The 17,798-nt window shown below is 40.0% G+C and overlaps 1 protein-coding gene across 3 annotated transcripts in view; it reads left to right on the top strand.

Moving 5' to 3' along the window:
- Positions 1–17,798, top strand: part of LOC114002803 (probable acyl-CoA dehydrogenase 6) — a 91,789-nt gene that overhangs the window by 57,789 nt on the left and 16,202 nt on the right. For all 3 annotated transcript variants that reach the window (XR_005566234.1, XR_003546005.2, XM_027749079.2), the window contains exons 6-8: positions 4,895–5,068; positions 10,997–11,158; positions 11,294–11,444. Coding sequence is in view for 1 of the 3 variants with exons in the window: in XM_027749079.2 (XP_027604880.1) it covers positions 4,895–5,068; positions 10,997–11,158; positions 11,294–11,444 (487 nt within the window). In the remaining 2 variants the exon portion in view is untranslated. The remainder of the gene's footprint in view (positions 1–4,894; positions 5,069–10,996; positions 11,159–11,293; positions 11,445–17,798) is intronic.

The following is a 17,798-nucleotide window of genomic DNA, read 5'->3' as shown; positions in this document are numbered from 1 at the left end:
TGTGCAAAGGCATCTTTTTGCCAGGGCACTATCAGTCTAAATTACAAAAACAGCCTGTGAGTTAAATGTGGGCTGGAGCAAAAGATTCAAATATCTTGGAAGTAGGGATTTGGTTTTGAAGAAGACTAATAATTTGGGTGAAGATGTGGAAGAAACACATCCTGATCCATGGGTACAAGTTTCAGTGGTACAGTCCACAGTGTCTGTTCCTGAGTAGTCTGCAGACCTTGCAGACATAATATGCTGTATGCATGAAGGACATTATTCAGAGGATGCACTTAAGGTTGTAGTAGTGGGGATCTTTTGCAGTTTGACACCTGTTCAAAAGTTTTAAAATCTCTTTGGTAGTCATTCATTTTAATATTTAAAATATGCAATGTATTCATTTATGTCATATATAATATATATAATATATTTAATACATAATTTAAAATTTAATGTTGTTTTAATATTGAATAATGTATATTATTTTACGTATAAAATATTTAAGCTTATGGTATTTTTGTTAATTCAGTTCAGAGTATTTTACATACAAAATATATGTCATTATTGGCATTACGGGCATTTCACATGTAGGAACACCACCACGGCAGTGATGTGAATGTGATATGTTCAAATTTGACTGAGAACAAAACCCAGGTCTCCAGTGTTGCAAAAGAGAATGATGAGAGCTTCCTAAGGGAATGTCTTTTAAGTGAATTTCAGTATGGAGTAAGTCGAGCAAGTGAGTTGCCCTGGGAATTAAGCAAGTTCTGAGTGGGTTGTGTTTCTACAACCTCTGCTCATTTGGGACAGGCTTTGAATGGGAGCTCACAGGAGACGAACCTGAACTGCTTCACTAGTTGTAGACTGTCCTTACCAATAAATGATCAGTGAACATATAACTCAGAGCCAGAATCTCCCTGAATTTCCAGGTAAATTCACTTATCAGATTTGTCTGCTGATAAGTGAATGAAGTCCTTCTTGTGATTTTTCATGAAAGGGTCAGAATGCAGATGCAATACTACTTCTCTGAGATCAGTCTCCCTAAAAAACAAAGCAGCTGACCCACTGTCAGTGGCAAATCAAATATGCAGAAATTGACTTACAGGTTTTCAGCTACTTTGCCTATTCCAAAAAGACACATGAATTGTTCTAACTTTAGGAAGGGGAAGTTTTTAGATCTCACAGCCACAAAGCAGACCTTCTTTACCCGCATTAAATAGATTTAGAGTAGAAAGATTGCCTGATTGAAGCTGATCTGCAGGAAGTGTAGAAGTCTTCCTAGAAACAAAAATTGCACTCCTCAAAGTGTATATTTTAATTCCTCTGTGTGATATAGACATTTTTCTACAAAAGGGTCACTTTACCAAGATGGGTGATCTTTTGAAATGAAGTATTGAGACAGCTGATTGTGCTCAGTGGTGAGTCGTATCAGTGAGGTTTTTCAGGAAGCTCCATCTGTTTTGATACATCCTAAGGATGTCTGTTGGCCAAAGATTGTACTCTGTGGAGGGCAGCAGACCAAGACTTACAGGAAGTGTCTGGAGGATATCACCGAATGATGCACTTTCAAACGTCTGTGGATCTATGTGTGTCAAAGCTCCAGAACAGCTGCAATGGAGAGCAAATGTCTGACTCACTGCTGCAGTCACCAGCCTATATGTCTGGGTAATGAATGATCCATCATGCAGGGTCCATAATTTTTCATGAAAATCTAAATAATTTCATATTTCTGTGATGTGGTGGGGGAAAAAAAGAGAAAAAAGTTTCAAGTCTGAAAGCAAATTATTAATTTCAGCAATTGATAGTTCATTGGAGATATGAAGTAGGGTTTGCTTTGTCTAATTTTAGATGTATACACTGTCTATTCTGAGGTGAAGCAAATCATGGTCTAGTTTGACAGAGACTGCTGAATACATTTCTCATAAAGGGAATTTCAGTAGCAGCAGTGTGGATGCACAGTAGATATCCAAATTAGGTGAATAGTCCTCATACTTACAGTTTCTTTAAAAAAAAAAGGCTGAATTTTTCATAGGAGGAAAAATAATCTAACAAGTTGTAAAATGTCTGTGTGTAAGGTATATAAATGGCTTGCAGCTCTAATCTGGTAAGTATTTGTCCTCTGAGCCCTCAGATAGCACTAGAGTAGGTTGCAAGGAGGAGTTAATAAAGAGAAAAGCATCCAGGAGAAGGAAAAGAGCACATTTCTCAGGTTGCAATTTCGAACATGTCTGTTTCCATTTGTAATGGCACTAAATGGTGTTAGGAGAGAGCAACTGCCTTTCTCGTGAGATAGAATATAGGAAATAAAAGAGATTGTCAGATGGCTTGAGGAGTGGGAGAAAATGAAAAATCAAAGATGTCTGGGAAGAACTTCCCAGGAAGAAATAGAGCAATCCATCTCAGTGATACTGGTGCAAGAAACATAAATAGCTCTGTTAGAATGCTTTTAGTGAGTCGAGCACTTGGCCTTAATAAATAAAGATTTTTTTGTTATTGTGTGTGATTTATTTAATACAGACAAATTCCAGGAGTTATCTGGGCACGTACTGCTGCTGGTAATTTTTCATTTATAGTACCCCTTATGAAGAGAAGGAAGATAATTAAATGAAGTAAAGGAAGATTTTTATGCCCATATGTTGGCCAAAGAGATAATTATGTATCACTGTCTTCCAAAATGTAAAGCCTGTGCTAGCAACAGAAGGAGTATTATAGGAGGCTGATGCAGCTTGGCCTCCTTCTGTGAGAGAAACATGAATTAATCTAAGAGCAAGTGAAACTGGTGGGGCATGACAAAGGAAGATACTGCTGGATTCATGAAACTTGAACACACAACCCAATCTGGAAGAATTACAAATAGAAATTATTAGCACATTTAGCTAGTTCAGCCAAACCTGTTAGAGCTCTCCTCAACAGTTGTTGTTGTATGTGGATCTGGGAAGAAAACAACAGGATTGATTTAGTAATATAAGAACTGGCAGCAGTTGTGCTTTTTCCAGAAGAGACCTTAGTAAACCACCCACTAACAAGAGCAGTAAGTGCATCTTCATATGAGTGAGGAACAGTGATTGCATAAAACCAGCTGGCTTTAGACCAAAGACATGATCTTTGAGACTCTCAAAGAAACCAAGTAGTAATATTCCAATGGGAAACAATGTTCCAGAAATCATTTGGGCCTGTAAATGGCTCAGTATGTGGTTGTTTAGCTCTGATTTTAATACAGAAACAAACCATAAATGCTTTTTTGGCTGACTGGGTGCAAATTGCTGGATAATTTTCAATTCAAGAGTCAAGAATTTTTTTACAGCTGTCCTGATTTTCTTCCCGCATTGAACACATATCAAAGCAAGTATTCCTAACTCATAATCTGTTTACAGATTGGTTGGCGGGGGAAAATCTAGAGTGAAAATTGTGGATGTCTATGTGGACCTTATTCTGAGAGCAGCCTTGGCATTTGGAAATACTGTCAGTATTTCATCTCTGTGAAGAGATGAAACTTTCCACAACCTTATTCAGTGCAGCCAGAGAGTGAATTTGAAGGAAATGACTGCCAACTTCTTCTGCCTGCAAAACCAAAGTGATTTTCACATGGCTGAAAGCCTCCTATGAGTAGAAGTTGAGATATCTACATTAGTTTGAAATAGATGTTCTCTGAAATCCAGGAAGGATAGCAAGGTACAAACCAGTACAGAGGGACCACAACAATCTGTGTGTGGTGACCAGCTCCTACTGAGCCATGTTAGAGAGTAGTAGAGGATTGAAAAAGATAGAATAAAGAGAAAAATATTAACAGAATACCTCCTCATCACAAAACTGATTAGAATACTATGTATGTGGATAGCAAAAAGGCTTGGTTTTCTGCAAAGATACACATGTTGATTTGGAAGACAGTTTTTCTACGTATTGACTTGGCAGTTGTAAATTAGCAGGTTTTGCTCGATATTTCATGCCTGGTTGCTGTCCTTCTTTTACCTTTGAACCATTCTTGGCTTTCATCCTGAATAATTGCATTAGCCTCAGAGCAACAGGAAGGTAAAACCTGAAGGCAATGGAATTGCCACAAGAAAACAGTAGGTGCCTGTTAGACTCTCATGGCACAGTGGTATAAGCCATGTTTGCATCTGAACAATAGGAAGAAAGAGCTTGAAGCTATGAAAAAACAAACAACAGGAAGGAGTTCTGCCTGGTGTGATGGGGTAGCTGAACTCTTACATAGACAGACCTGAAGGAAATGGGTTCATCTTCAACAGACCATTGCGTGTGGGGTCAGAATCAGTGCAGTGTAGGAAGGTCTCTGTGGAAGCAAACCCTCCCACAAACACGTCCACATGAAAAATCAGAGGAATGAATAATGATCATTGTTCCAGAAAAAATCAGGATGGGATAGAAAGGGGAGAACAAATGAGGAAGAGAGAGAAGGAAGAGGATTTCCAGAGGGAGAAATTCTCTAGTTGCACCTTAAAACATAGCTCTATTTTTGTCATTATTGAATATTTCTCTACTGTTTCACAGCAGTGCAGGCACTCAGCAAATACTGCCAGATTGAATTCCAGCACTATATTACAATGCTAGATAAAAATCAAACATAAGCAAATAAATAATGCATTGTTTGAATGTGTGCCTGAAGTGAGATTATTATGACTAGTAAACATTTATTATTTGGGGACATAATGAAAAGTGGGACCTTTACAATTCAAGTTTCTGATTTGCTGGTTAAATAAAATGGAAAAAGTCTTCGAAAGGGGTTTTGGGCCATTTTACTCCAGAATACTGTTGGGTTTTTCCTAAAGGTAGGTTTCACTGTAGTCTTGGAACGTACCTTCACATCTGCAAACTTTTCTTTCTGAAAACGCTGTACTTGTTCATAGTGCTTTCATTTTTTGAGGCCTTTCTAATACCCCTTTTTCTTTAGGCATTCATGTTGCTAAAAAGATAGACAAACTGGGCATGAGATCATCGGATACAGCTCAGATCTTTTTTGAAGATGTAAAGGTCCCCAGCAAAAACCTCATTGGTGAGGAAGGAAAGGGTTTTACATATCAGATGTTGCAATTCCAAGAAGAGCGGCTGTGGGGAGTAGCCACTGGTAAGTCATCATTTGCGCTTCTGTGGCTGGGTAGGGACACAAGGGTCACTCTTCTCATGACTAACAGCACTTTCCTTTTCTTGTAAGCTGCAATGATATTTTACGATCTGTTTTTGAAATCTGTCATAGCCTAGATACAGACAAACTTCAGTTTCTCTGGAAAAACCTGAAATAGAAGGCATTTTGTGAGGCATCACAGAGGCTGTTTTGTTTCCTTCTCTTGGTGCTTCTCTGCTGATAAGAAAATATGGCATCCTGTTATGTTTGCTACAAATATAGTGCAAAGGCTAACAAAATACTGGCATGAAATAGAAGGACGTTGACTTCTCCTGTAGTACAGTAAATGATGATATTTATCCTGGATTTTAGAAATTTAACTTATTGGCTGTGTAAAGAAGTGTCTCTTACAGGATGCCAGAGCTTTGTTTTTGCAGATCTGTTTTACCACTGTACAGCACCAAATTGGTACAACACCAAATTCCTTTCCCTGAAATTATGTTTTCAGAGTTTCTTTCTGTTACTCAGAACTCAGGCAGTACTCAAATCCATGTACTTGAGTTGTATGGCTTGTGGATATTCCAGAAAACCAGATCCAAGTGTGGATGGTCCATTTTCGACCTCCAAACTTTCCCCCTATCCACCAGTGTTTGCTTCTTGAAGTTAAATATAATGTGGTTCACGGTAAGAAAATTGGTCCTCTTTAAATTTCAGGGTTGTCTTAATCATGTCACTGTATTTGTGCTCTTGCACATTCCCTGTCTCTACTGTCTGTGTGTGGCTGGGGAATTTGGAATACTAAGAAGTGGTGTTTTGATTCAGTGAGCAAATAAAAAATGACTCTCTGTTTTGAGTTGATCCCAGACCAAATATTTTGGAGTTCAAATGCTTTAAAACAAAAATCTTTGGTTTGAGAGCCTGAGATAAATAGGAAGCCTGAGAGTAGTTTTAGCAAAGGACCGGAGGTTACACTTGCAAGGGACGTCACTGCAGGCTCAGGCAAGCCAGAGATGTGATCCTACCACTGGTCCTGTTTTAATCAAGGAGTATGCAGACTGCAAGGATGTGCATTGTGCATTTTTATGCTTGGTTTGAAGTCTAAATTAAACAAACCATCAGAAGCTCTGAGTTGCAGTGAGTCTCCCCAGGCAGCAGAGTAGCTCGCAGCATTAGTCATGCCCCAGGCAAAAGTGACGTGCACTAACAGCATTGACACACAAAGCCTGGCAGGTTAGATCACTCCTGTTAAAACCACTGACAGCTTGGTACTGTCCAGCCTTGCACAACTACTTGGCAGTCACCATGCTCTGCCAGGAAATGGGACACAAGATTTCAATTCTTCTTTTTCCCTAGAACAACCCAGTGGAAGCAGGTGAACCCTTACCTTGCATGAGCAGCCTGGGAAGGCCAGGGAGAGGCCATCAGGGAAGAAGAGCCTTGGAGCTCACCAAGAGAGAGGGATCTGCCTCCTGCAGTGTGCTGGCTACTGTGTTATACCTTGCTGAGCCCCCTGCTTTTGCTTTTATCCACTCTCTGATATAAAATGCATGAAAGCACTGGGAGCAGGGGCAAGACCTATGGTTTAGGCAGTGTTCCAAACTTTGGGGGTAACCATTTGTGGTAAACTAGAAACCCTTGTTTAGAAGGGAGCCCAATATTTGATCAGTGAGATTTGTTACACCACAACATCTAGCTGTTAACTTCCACTCCTGCAAATAGTTTTACCTATGTCCAACCACAAGTGTTTTGCTGAAGGCTCTCAGATGTGCGAAACAATGTACATGCCTTCAGTAGTTTTGTGATTAGGTCTGCACATTTAATCCTCATCGTCACTTCTTCCCCTCAGAATGATGTTTCCATTCCTTCCCAGTTCATGGCTATTCATGCAACATTGAAAATTGTCAGTCTGCTTTTAAACACTTTCCAGATCAGTCCTGGCATCCTCACTTTCACTGCTTCCTAAAACTTGGAGAAGGCAGTTGATTGCCATTCTTGTCTACCTTTCCTTTTTGGGTTTAGTTTTGTTGTGTTTGGTTTTTTTTGTTGTTGTGGGTGGGTTTTTGGTTTGGTTGGTTGTTTTTTATGTATTTTTAGTTTCAAGTACCATGTGCCCCAGCCTTCTTTTTATTAATTATATTCTTTGTGGCCAGTTTCCTTCTTCACTGATTTTTTTCTTTTAAAATGTATTTTTGGTCGAACAGATTTAAAATAGAGATGGAAAACTAACTTCCTGGAATCGCAAAATTTGGTTCCAGGTGTGGTCTTTCCTTCTGAGTGACACATTATCAAAGACATTGGTCAAAGTCGCTGTGTTTCTTGCTTCATGGAAAGAGAAGAGCTGCCACGTGTGTCTGCCATGTTGTGACACTTGGTAAATACTGTCCATTTGAGGACCTGTTGCACTGATCACAGGGAAAGAATGTTGCTATGACAAGAAAGCAAACAGTTGTTCTGTGAATTGCTTAACTTGGAGACAAAGAGGGTGTCTCAGTGTCCGTGAGAGAGCAGAATGGCACTTTTCTAATTACTTCTATCTGCTCCTGCAATCTCAATTTTACGAGCACCATTGAGTCATGGCCAGTAACCAGGATGACAGGTCCTTTTGCATGGGCAACACATGTCCTTAAGAGACAGATTGCTCAGCTTAAGAGCTCACTGGACGTCTCACTACAGCCACAACCTAAGAAAAATATATCTATTTCCTTTTCTTTTGAGAGGAAACATAGCAAAGCAAAGCATCTTTACATTGAGAAGAAGTTTCAAGTGGAAAAATATAAGTTGGATGGACGTATGAGGAAAAGATTATTCTGCATTTGGCAACTTCAAGTGCTTTCACAATTCTCAGCTGTGTGGTAGATCATGCATTCCTTAGGCTGCCCTAGAGTGAGATTTCCTGCATATGCTGTCAGGTGAAACCCATGGGGCTACATTTGTCTGATGATGTGGAGAACACTTTATGATGAAAAATGGAAACAAATATAAGGGAGGAAAAAATTCTTAGGGAAAATGGGTTTCAGTGTTGTGAATGGCATTTCTCTGTACTGGTATGACCAGCAAAGTATTGTGTGCTGTTATGTTGCACAAGGCTGTTGGCCATCATGGTATTCTTGATCTGCTGCATTTCATTGCTGTTTGCTGCACAGCTAGACCTTGCCATGTTAGAGCTATGTTCATAGCTCTAAATACCTGTAGTCATATCATCACAGAAGAGTTAGTGTTGGAAGGGACCTTTAAAGACCATCAAGTCTAACATCTTGCACTAGACCAGGTTGCTCAGAGCCTCATCCAACCTCCTTGATGGGATGGGACATCCACAATTTCTCTGGGCAACCTGTTCACCACTTTCATCATAAGGATTTCTTAGACTCATAGAATGATAGAATGATAGAATGGCTTGGCTTGGAAGGGACCTAAAGATCTAGTTCCTACCCCAATACCATTCTTCCTTATGTTCAATCTAAATTTCCTCTCTTTCAGTTTAAAACCAGTGCCCCTTATTCTGTCACTACTTCTGATAAAAAGTCACAATCTTTCTTACAAGCTCCCTTTATATATGGAAAGGCTGCAATAAGGTCTCCCCAGAGCCTTCACTGCTCCAGGCTGAACAACCCCTACTCTCTCAGCCTGTTCTCATGGGAGAAATGCTCCATCCCTTTAATCTTCTTCAGGATCTTCCTTTGGACCTGCTCCAACAGCTCAGTGTCTGCTTTGTACTGTGGGCTCCAGCTCTGGATGCAGGTGGGGTTTCTGAAGAATGGAGTAGAGGAGGAGAATCACCTCCCTTGACCTGGTGGCCATGCTGCTTTTGATGCAGCCCAGGGCAGTCCTAAGAAGATTTTCTCTGTTTATTTCTGTGTGCAAATGGCAGTTCCTGGAAAAAGCAGAAGGGCAGCTAAGGAAATAGGAGGTTGGATCAGCAGGGGCAGGAAGGAGGCAGTGAAGTGGAGAGGTGGATACTATGGGAGCAGTTTTCTCAGGAACCCGCTCTGAGCCATGATGCATGGTGACAGCCTGAGCAGAGATGGGCCAAAGCCCCTTCATGATCTTCAGACCTTTTGCAAGCAGGACCTAAACAGTTGTTGTTCTGTTCCCTCCCATCTGGTCCTGCTCCTTCCTCCTCTTTGTTGTTTCCCATCTCCTCTTTCCCTGGTGCTGGATGCTGGGAACCACACAAGCTGTGCTAGAGCACCTTGCTCTGACAGATCAACTAAAGATTGTCCTTATCCCTACTGCCTTCCTTCTGCTCTCCTAGCACTGGCACGTACAGTTTAGTTTCCCTCCCAGCAGCTCAGACTCAGCTGTATGCTTCCCAGGTTTTGGTCTGGGGGCAGGGGACAAAGGGTACCTGGACACCCCTTCCTGTTTCTTTAGCATCTCTCAAGCTGGAGACCATAGAAATACAAGTGAAAAAGCTGTTGGTATTATACATACCACAGTGTTGTGTGACATAATCCTTTGGAATAACAATATTTCTGTTCAAGAGATGTTCCTGAAAACAGAAATTTAGTTTCCTGTCCAGAAAACCAGCATTAGTGTGGCAGCATAGTGTAATAACACAGAAGAAATGAGGACATTACTGTATATGCTCTTTTGAAAAATAAGCATTGAGGCTAGTTGTATGAGAAAGGAAGGGAAAATACTTAGGAAATGACAAAAGCTGATGATTATGGAATGTGGGGACATCATGTGAAAAATGGTGCTCTGTGGAAGAGCTGGTAAATGATCATGGCACGAGGAAATTGGTGGGATGTGGAGTCTGCATATGAGAGCAGAACAGAGATGAAATTTAAATAGAGGTGATCTTGAAAGAAATGCAAAAAGGAATATGGAACCACATCAGGCTCCTGTAAGGGACTCTCATGTGAGTAACTGACAGGTAGGAAAAGGGATTTTGTAGTAGTCCAGGGCTCGGTTCTATTTTGCATTTCAGATTCAGAGTTTTGTGGTTTAGACTCTAAATGTAAATTGAGGTGGATATGCATATTTTGAAAAGAGAAAATGTGACCCTTCTTACACAGATGGATTTGTGAACTGTCACTGCTCCTTGCCATAGGGACATGGGCCCACATTTGCCAAACAAATTTCTCCACATATTCAGCACCTGCTCTTATCCTAGCTAAGCTGCAAGAGACTGATAGCCTAGTCCTTCACTTCAAGGATGGCCTTGGAAAAGAAACTTCTCCCTTTTCTTCTTGTTTAAAATGGGGTGTCTTTCAGTTTGCGCAAAGAGAAGCAGCAAACTAGTTCTCTTGCTTTAAAGCAGTGTCTGCCATCTCTCTAACCTGTTTTCCAGTAGTATCCTATTTTGATTCTGTTCCCATTAGAAGAACTATTTAACATTTATTAAAAGTGGCTGTGAATCTTTTCCCTTCTTTTCTATGCTGGAATCCAATTACAGAATGCAGATATAATAAGCAGTAAATTTGTGTTCTTTGATCTTGGAATAGGTTTCTGCCTTCTCCCTGAAAGCTTCCTGCAATTTACATTTCTACAGCATCCCTCACTGAGCACACTACACTGTCTGCCTTCAGATTTTTTCAGGGATTGTAACAAACCCTCAGGACACAGGCAGAATGGAAAGTAGGAGTTACTACAGGCTTTTGCTAAGGCCCCAAATGAGGCATTAAGGATAAAGTTTATATACTCATCATGATGTACTGCTTTCTATGACTTTCCTTCCCTTCTATCCACCTCCCTTGATTTTCCTCCAAGTTTTGGCAGTTTGGGGCTCAGGTGAGATAGATGTCTTTAAGGTACAAGGAGGGCTTTTTTCAGGATTGAAGTTGCACCCCAACTAAGTGTGTAGAACAACTTGCTTTAGAAAACCTAATGTATTGGTTATACAATGTGAGAAAAACATCTTTTTCAACAAGAAGCTAAACAACAGATCTGGCTAAAACCATGTCTTGTTCTATGCTTTGCTTCTTCAAGTCCTGACACCACTGGAAACTATAATACAAGAAACTATTGACTACACCCGCCAGCGGAAGGTGTTTGACCAGTCTGTCCTGCACAACCAAACCGTGCACTTCCGCCTGGCCGAGCTGGCAACCGAAGTGGAGCTCCTTCGCTCGCTGCTGCACCGTGCTGTTGGTGAGCTCCCACATCTGCCTTCCCAGATGTGCTTCTCTTCATGCAAAGAACCTCGTCAGGCTAAAGTAACACAGGGAGGTGCTTTCCAGAGAGGCAAGCTGTGGCCAGTGACTCCTTTTTTATCCTCTTTATTAGCTCTGTATGTAGAAGGAAATGACGTGACAAAATACGCTTCCATGGCTAAGCTAAAGGCAGGACGTCTGGCCCGTGAAGTGACTGACAGCTGTCTCCAGTTTTGGGGAGGAATGGGATTCACCAGTGAAGTTCTGGTGAGCAGGTTTTACAGGTAAGCAAGTGGTGAAATTTGGCCTCTTAAATGTCCTGCTAAAAGATAACCTACTTGAAAAGGGCACCAGCTCCCAGCCAGCGTGAACGGTGTTGTTCTACGGAATGGTACGTCACTGATGTGCGTTGTGGATGCAAGGACACACAGTGCAATTGATTTTGGGGTGATGTGTGTCACGACACAGGCTGACTATTCCTTTGCCAAATCTTGGCTTTGCATTACAATTGTGAAGTCTGAACTATCCACAGGTTGGCTTAGATGTCAAATAAACTCAATATTTTCCCTGATGGTCCTCTGGTAGACAGAGAACAAAGGAAGTAGAACAAAGGACAGTAGAACAAAGGAAAAAAGGGCTAGCAGCAAGTGATTTTTTCTTTTCTCATTGCTTTTTGTTTGCTTGTAGTCTTGATTATAAGGACAGAAATAAACGAGAAGCTTTCTTCCAAAATGAATGAAAATCAGCTTTATCTTTTTCCCCACGTGTGTGAAACTGGAGTTCCCCACTTGGCTTCTGCAGTTGTCTTTTCTGATAGCAGTCTCCACCTGGTTAGTCACACCAAATACTGTGTGAGACCTATGAGACAGGTAGATGCTTCCAGCAAGTTGTTAGACCATTAAAATGGTACAGAGGCCTTTTTGCAAATTAATTGAAGCCCCTTCAAATTTTACTCTATATCTACTTAGAGCATAATTCTCTCTAAGCAAACAGCTTTCTTGGTAGCTTCAGGAAAGTTCTGGCTCCAGTGTCTTATGTTCTGTAGATAGACCAAAATGCAACTTGAATTTTCTTGCAGTAACAGGTTTGCACTCAGCCCTTACATACAAAATACCTAATCAAAGGTTAGCAAAATAAGTGGTTTAGCTAGTTGAAAGTTTTGGTAAATGTATCTGTGTAAAGTGAGAGCAGAACACTCAAGAAAATCTGCAAAAAGCTTGTTTCTTCTTAGAAGGTTGAGTTACTTTTTCTATTTTTAATAGCATTTTATGAATAAGAATGCCATTGTAGTAAATCAGAGAGAGCCTCAACATTTTTTGACTTGTGGATTCCTGAAATTTCCTAGTGAAGGTACGGACTGTTTTATGGTGGTGGTTTTAAGCCAGCTTTCATTATGATGTTTTTTCTTAGTTATGTTATTCACAGCCTCTATTAACAACTAATAGTCCCTGGTGATGGAGGTGTTAAAAGCTGCAGTAGGCACTCTGAATAAAATGAATCTCTGTCTTGAAGCACTTACTGTAAATGTTGTAGTCTGTACAGATTAATGTGTATGTGCTATATATAGCTTTGTTTTGTCTTAAGATTTCCTAGCCCAGCATAGCATTGCTAGCTGTGAGCAGAGGTTTTCTCTGTGGATTCCAGAGTGGTTTCCAAGTACACCAGCACAGTCACATTTTTCTTGATGAGAAATCCAGAGTGTTTCCTATTGGTATACATGATCAGCTGGCTAAAGAAACGTTATCTTTCTGCCTCTAACACAAACACCTTTATAAATGAGGCTAAAGGTGGTAAGATATTTATACTCTAAACTGTTCTGTGAATCAGTAAAATTCCATCATTGAGTAACCAAAGGTCCAGGAAGGGACAAGTAGAGTATTACCTAAATAAACAATTACAAGTTCAAGTGAGAATCTTGTTAATCTGTAACTATAAGCAATGCAGCAACTTTCCCAAATCTGTTCTTTTCAGTACAGCAGTTTGAGTAACCATTCACGTCACTGTGATATTTCTTAAGTAGTAGCAGTATAACTGCACAGCATGACATCTAGTCCTAATGCACAAATATTTTTGTAGCATAATCCTCACAAAGTTTCCAAGGAAATGTTGGATAGTCTTTGACATGTTGGGCTCAAAGACTTCTCAAAGAACACACAGCACAATGCATGGTTAGTGCATGAAGTCTTTGAATTTTAGTTATTACTGTCGGTCAGAGATAATTAACAGAAATGGAACAAAACTGTTTGCCAGATTACTTTATTCATTTCTGTCATTTTAATCATGAGTATTTTAAACCTTGTAGAACAACTGACATTTCTTAAGTGCAGTATTCTCTAGAAGGCATAAAGAGAGCTGCTTCACCATGTAGGTGTCTATACTGGGGCTGATTTTATATATGTAAATGTTTATTTTCAGTTGTATGAATTCTGATAAGGAGAATGGGTTTTTAAAAAAAGTTTAGAGCCCAAATATCAAAGGGTATCATAGAAAAATAAAAGCCAATATAAAAGCCAATATAAAAAACATGAAGAATGGACTTTCCAGTATATACCCTACTAGCAGGATTCTAGAGAAGGAGAGCAGTAGCCTGGAGTCATGATTGTTTATTTTTCTCTCCCTTGTCTGAAAGGCCTCAAAGCCATCATGACTTGGGAAAAATCAATTACTGAACAAACCCATCATCTATATGAAAACCCCAGTTTATGAGAGATCAGAGGGAAGAAACCTTCTAGTAGCAAGTTTATTGCAATTTTTCAGATTTAAAGAGTTTTTAAAAATTTCAGGTAGTGATCTAATAGTGATTATAATACTAATTATGTACACTTCAATTGTTATAGGAAGAACTTGTGTGGCCTTCTTAAAAGAGTTGATTTTTTTTAAATTAAGATTGTGACTAATGTTACTAATCACCATGTCTAACTGCTGCCAGTTCTTACAAGTTTTACTCTTGTGGGCTGTGAGGGGGAGAATGCTATCATTTCTTCACTTGCTGCGTTGTGAAAGAATCAAGAAAGCAGCAGTGAAAAATATTGACTATTCATGTGAAATAGAAGTGTAAGTAGCATTGCAAATACACACAGCTGCAGAACAAACATAGATTTCAATTTTCCCCTGTTATTGCAATATGAAGTTCTACCTGTAACTGAGGATAGTTAAAAAAACAAACTTCTGTACAGTTTTAAGTGGATTTTTTTATAAGTAATGCATTTCCTTCTGTTTTTGTATCCTTCACATATTTAAAAAGTAATTTGAAATATTTTATTCAGTTTATTTTGTTGTTTATAGTCTTTCTTTACAAAGAATCTCTAAACTTGAGTGAGTCTAGACAATTGGGTTTTTTTAATCAGTTTTTGTCATTATAACCATTTATGGTTGTACCAAACAAAATGAAACCTATCCATCCATTTCTGCTGACAAAAACAATTTGCTTTGAAGTCTGTAGCTAATTGCTGAGATAAGGCTTAATATTAATTTCTGTCATCTGTGAAACAATATCTGTAGTTTCAGCCTTTTTCTGCAGAGGCTTTGAGACAAACAGATGCCTGTCTACCACTTTGTTTAACTTTTATGAGTATCTTGACAGGGAATTTAGGAGATAAAGCACGTGACACCTAGCTCTAAGATGGCAAATCAAAGCAACCAACTGTACAGTGATGACTTTACAGCAGAGCTACACTCCAGAGCAGGCCAAGGTGATGCCCATTTCTTCAGCTAGGTCTTCAGAATGTCCCTAAATGGAAAGAGCAGGGCCATGGGAACTAGCAAGCACAGCCTTGGGTGTCTGGGCTGTGGCAGCCTGGCCAGAGACCTGCTGTACTGGGCGGCATCAGCTCAAACTTCTCCCTGTGGTCAGTCTCCTTTAGATTTTGCTTGATTTGGACAGCCTATAGGCAAACTAGCTGAGTCTGAAAATTGAAGAAATCACAAAATATTAAGCTTGAGGGTGCATCAGTATATTTTGTGGAGAAAAATCTTGCCAGTAATGCAACCTAAAAATAGTAATTGTTGAGAAAAAAAGGGTAAACATTTTGTAATCAAGTGCAATTTGTGCTGAAAAGAAGCAGTGTAAAAAATGTCCCACTGGGAAGCAGTGCTACTCTAAGCCACATAAACCTTGGTATGGATTTACCAATGGCCTCCTAACCAGGGAATCAGAGAGCACGACTCCTGAGGGACTACTGCCATGAAGCCAGGCTACTAGGGAAAACCAAGGCTCGAGTCACCAAAACTTGCTGCCTGCTTTACAGGCAGTGTAATGGACATGGCTTAGCTTGTGCAAGCAAAGGCTGAATGGCCCTCAGAACGCAGGGGGTCAACATCAGCCAACAGAGGAATGTTAAACTGCGGACTATATTGGATTATACTACTCAGAAACACATCCAGGCTGTAAATTAGAGGGTTCCTAATCATTAGAATAACCTTGTTATCTGACAGCCTTCAAATTAGGATAGTCCAAGATTAAAGGGAGCTTGTTTTTTCTCCTCAAAGCAGTGCTTGACACATTTCTGAAGGCTATATGACATTACCTATGGAGATGGGAAACATGATTTGACAACACAGAGGGTTCTCTTTGTTCCTTTTGCTACATAACTAGAAATTATTGATAACCTGGATTGAGTGGGAATGGCTCCTTACGCTCCCTCATAAGTGCAGTTTTTTAACTTGGCTTTTAGGAATTTTTTCTTTGTCAAAAAGTTGGATTACTTTTTCAACATTTACATCTCTTGATTTGGTTGAGTAGGATAAGTCTTATAATCTATAGTGAGTGTATCAGATGCATGGTATTTCCCGAATGAGAAGAAACTCTTTGCAGGGAGTGTTTTAGAGGGATAGAACACAATAGCTGGATTTCTCTCTTTCCTCAGGCTAACTCCCACTCTCTCAGCATTCAACAAGCAGCTAGAGGTTTGGTCCCTCAGAAGGACACCTTCACAAAACTGCATGGTGTATTGCAGGCTGGTTCCTAACTGTCCTTGGTCAGGGTGAAGCCATGACAGGTCGGTGCTCACCTCAGTGGCGCTGTAGTAGAGCAGAACTTGCTGCTCTGTCATGAGGCAGTAACAAGGCGATGGAAAAATCAGAAAGCAAAGTGTCACTGTGCCAGATGAAAAGATTCTAGAGGTAGCTTAAGTAAAGCAATTAAGTTCTAATATTTATAGGTATTAAAATATTTATGTGCCATATTAACTATGCATTATTGATATAATATAAACTATCAAACCAAAAGCATACAATAAATAGCTGATATAAAAGCTTACTTTACTATGTCCTCTTTCCCAGCTTCCTTGCAGTTCCTGGCAGGATAGCTGGTCCTATGATTTTGTTTTCTTATTCTGAAAGCCTCTTTCCCAGAAGAGGGTTGCTAGATTAAAATCACTTGAGTCTTTTGTCATCTTGATCTCGTTAAATTAGGAGAAACCTTCCACCCTGTCTCCCCAGGAGAGAGATCACCATTAATCACTTCTCTGTAGATTATATAAGAAATACTCCTTATCTCACTCCTACAAAAACATAATTACTAGGAACTTTGTAAAGATACACACATGCACAAAACATATGTGAAAGCTGTTTTATTTTTTTAAAACGTGTCTTTATACATGACAACCTGACTTTTCTGTCACACACACCACCAAACCCAGTGCCCATTTCTAACACCTTATAAACAAGCCACGTGTCCAGGACTCCTGCTGCAAATGGAGGATTCTTACTGGCATCACAGAAGAGTCCTAAGAATTAGTTACTTGCTGGTGCTACAGTGAAGATGCAAAATGCTGAGCATGGGCAGGGGCTTTCTGCAGCTTGACAAAGCAGGCAACACTGCAGCACTAAGAACAAGTAACCTACCATTGTTCCAGCTCCGCAGCCTTCAACAAGGCCTGTAGGAAGGTGGGGAATCTTCAGATTATTAAGTAGAGGTAGTTTAGAACTGTTTCGGTAGGTTTTTTTGTTGACGATGGTGGTTTTTAATTCTCCCCAAAGGAGAAAAGAAATTTGTGAGTAAAGTTGCTTGAGGTTGCAGTATTTTGCAATCTGGCTAGCACAGGAAATTTAGGCAATACTGCTAGGGATGACTCAGTGATGTTAATGGCAGGTTTTAAATGACTGTGATTAGATATATCAAACTGAAAGTAAATCTTCTTGGAGCAGCCATTCCTTTTTAAAGCACAGCAGCTTTACAGACTATATAAAACTATACTAGAATACTATACAACACTATACCGCTATATAATATATATGTGTTCTGCTAGGTCTCACATTAGCCATTAGGGAGACCAGGATGCTTACTGGTTAAAAAACCTGAATGAAAATTGTACCCTCTCTGTACGATTCTCGTGTACTGACTGACTCTTATTTACCACACAGTTCATCAAACTTAAGGGCTGCAACACTTTTTGCTGCTGGCCCTGGAAAAACTCCCTCCCCTCTTAAAGTTCAACTGCAGGCTTAGGCACCTACTGCTTTGGGAGAGGACCAGCAGGGATATTGAGGGAAGTATCACAGACCACCTCCCCAGGAGGAGGCAGTGGCTGAGGTGTTCTGCAGGCATCTGGAATTAGTATGACACATGTAGGTAATCTCATCGGGTTTCCCAGCAGAAAACCATCAGAACAGCATGCACATGTTTAAATCTACTCTTT

Source organism: Pipra filicauda, unplaced genomic scaffold (genome assembly GCF_003945595.2).
Source record: "Pipra filicauda isolate LSUMZ 115617 unplaced genomic scaffold, ASM394559v2 scaffold66_size7647185_pilon, whole genome shotgun sequence".
Taxonomy (NCBI): domain Eukaryota; kingdom Metazoa; phylum Chordata; class Aves; order Passeriformes; family Pipridae; genus Pipra; species Pipra filicauda.
The sequence above is the reverse complement of the archived record's forward strand: the minus strand, read 5'-3'. Positions and strand labels throughout refer to the sequence as shown.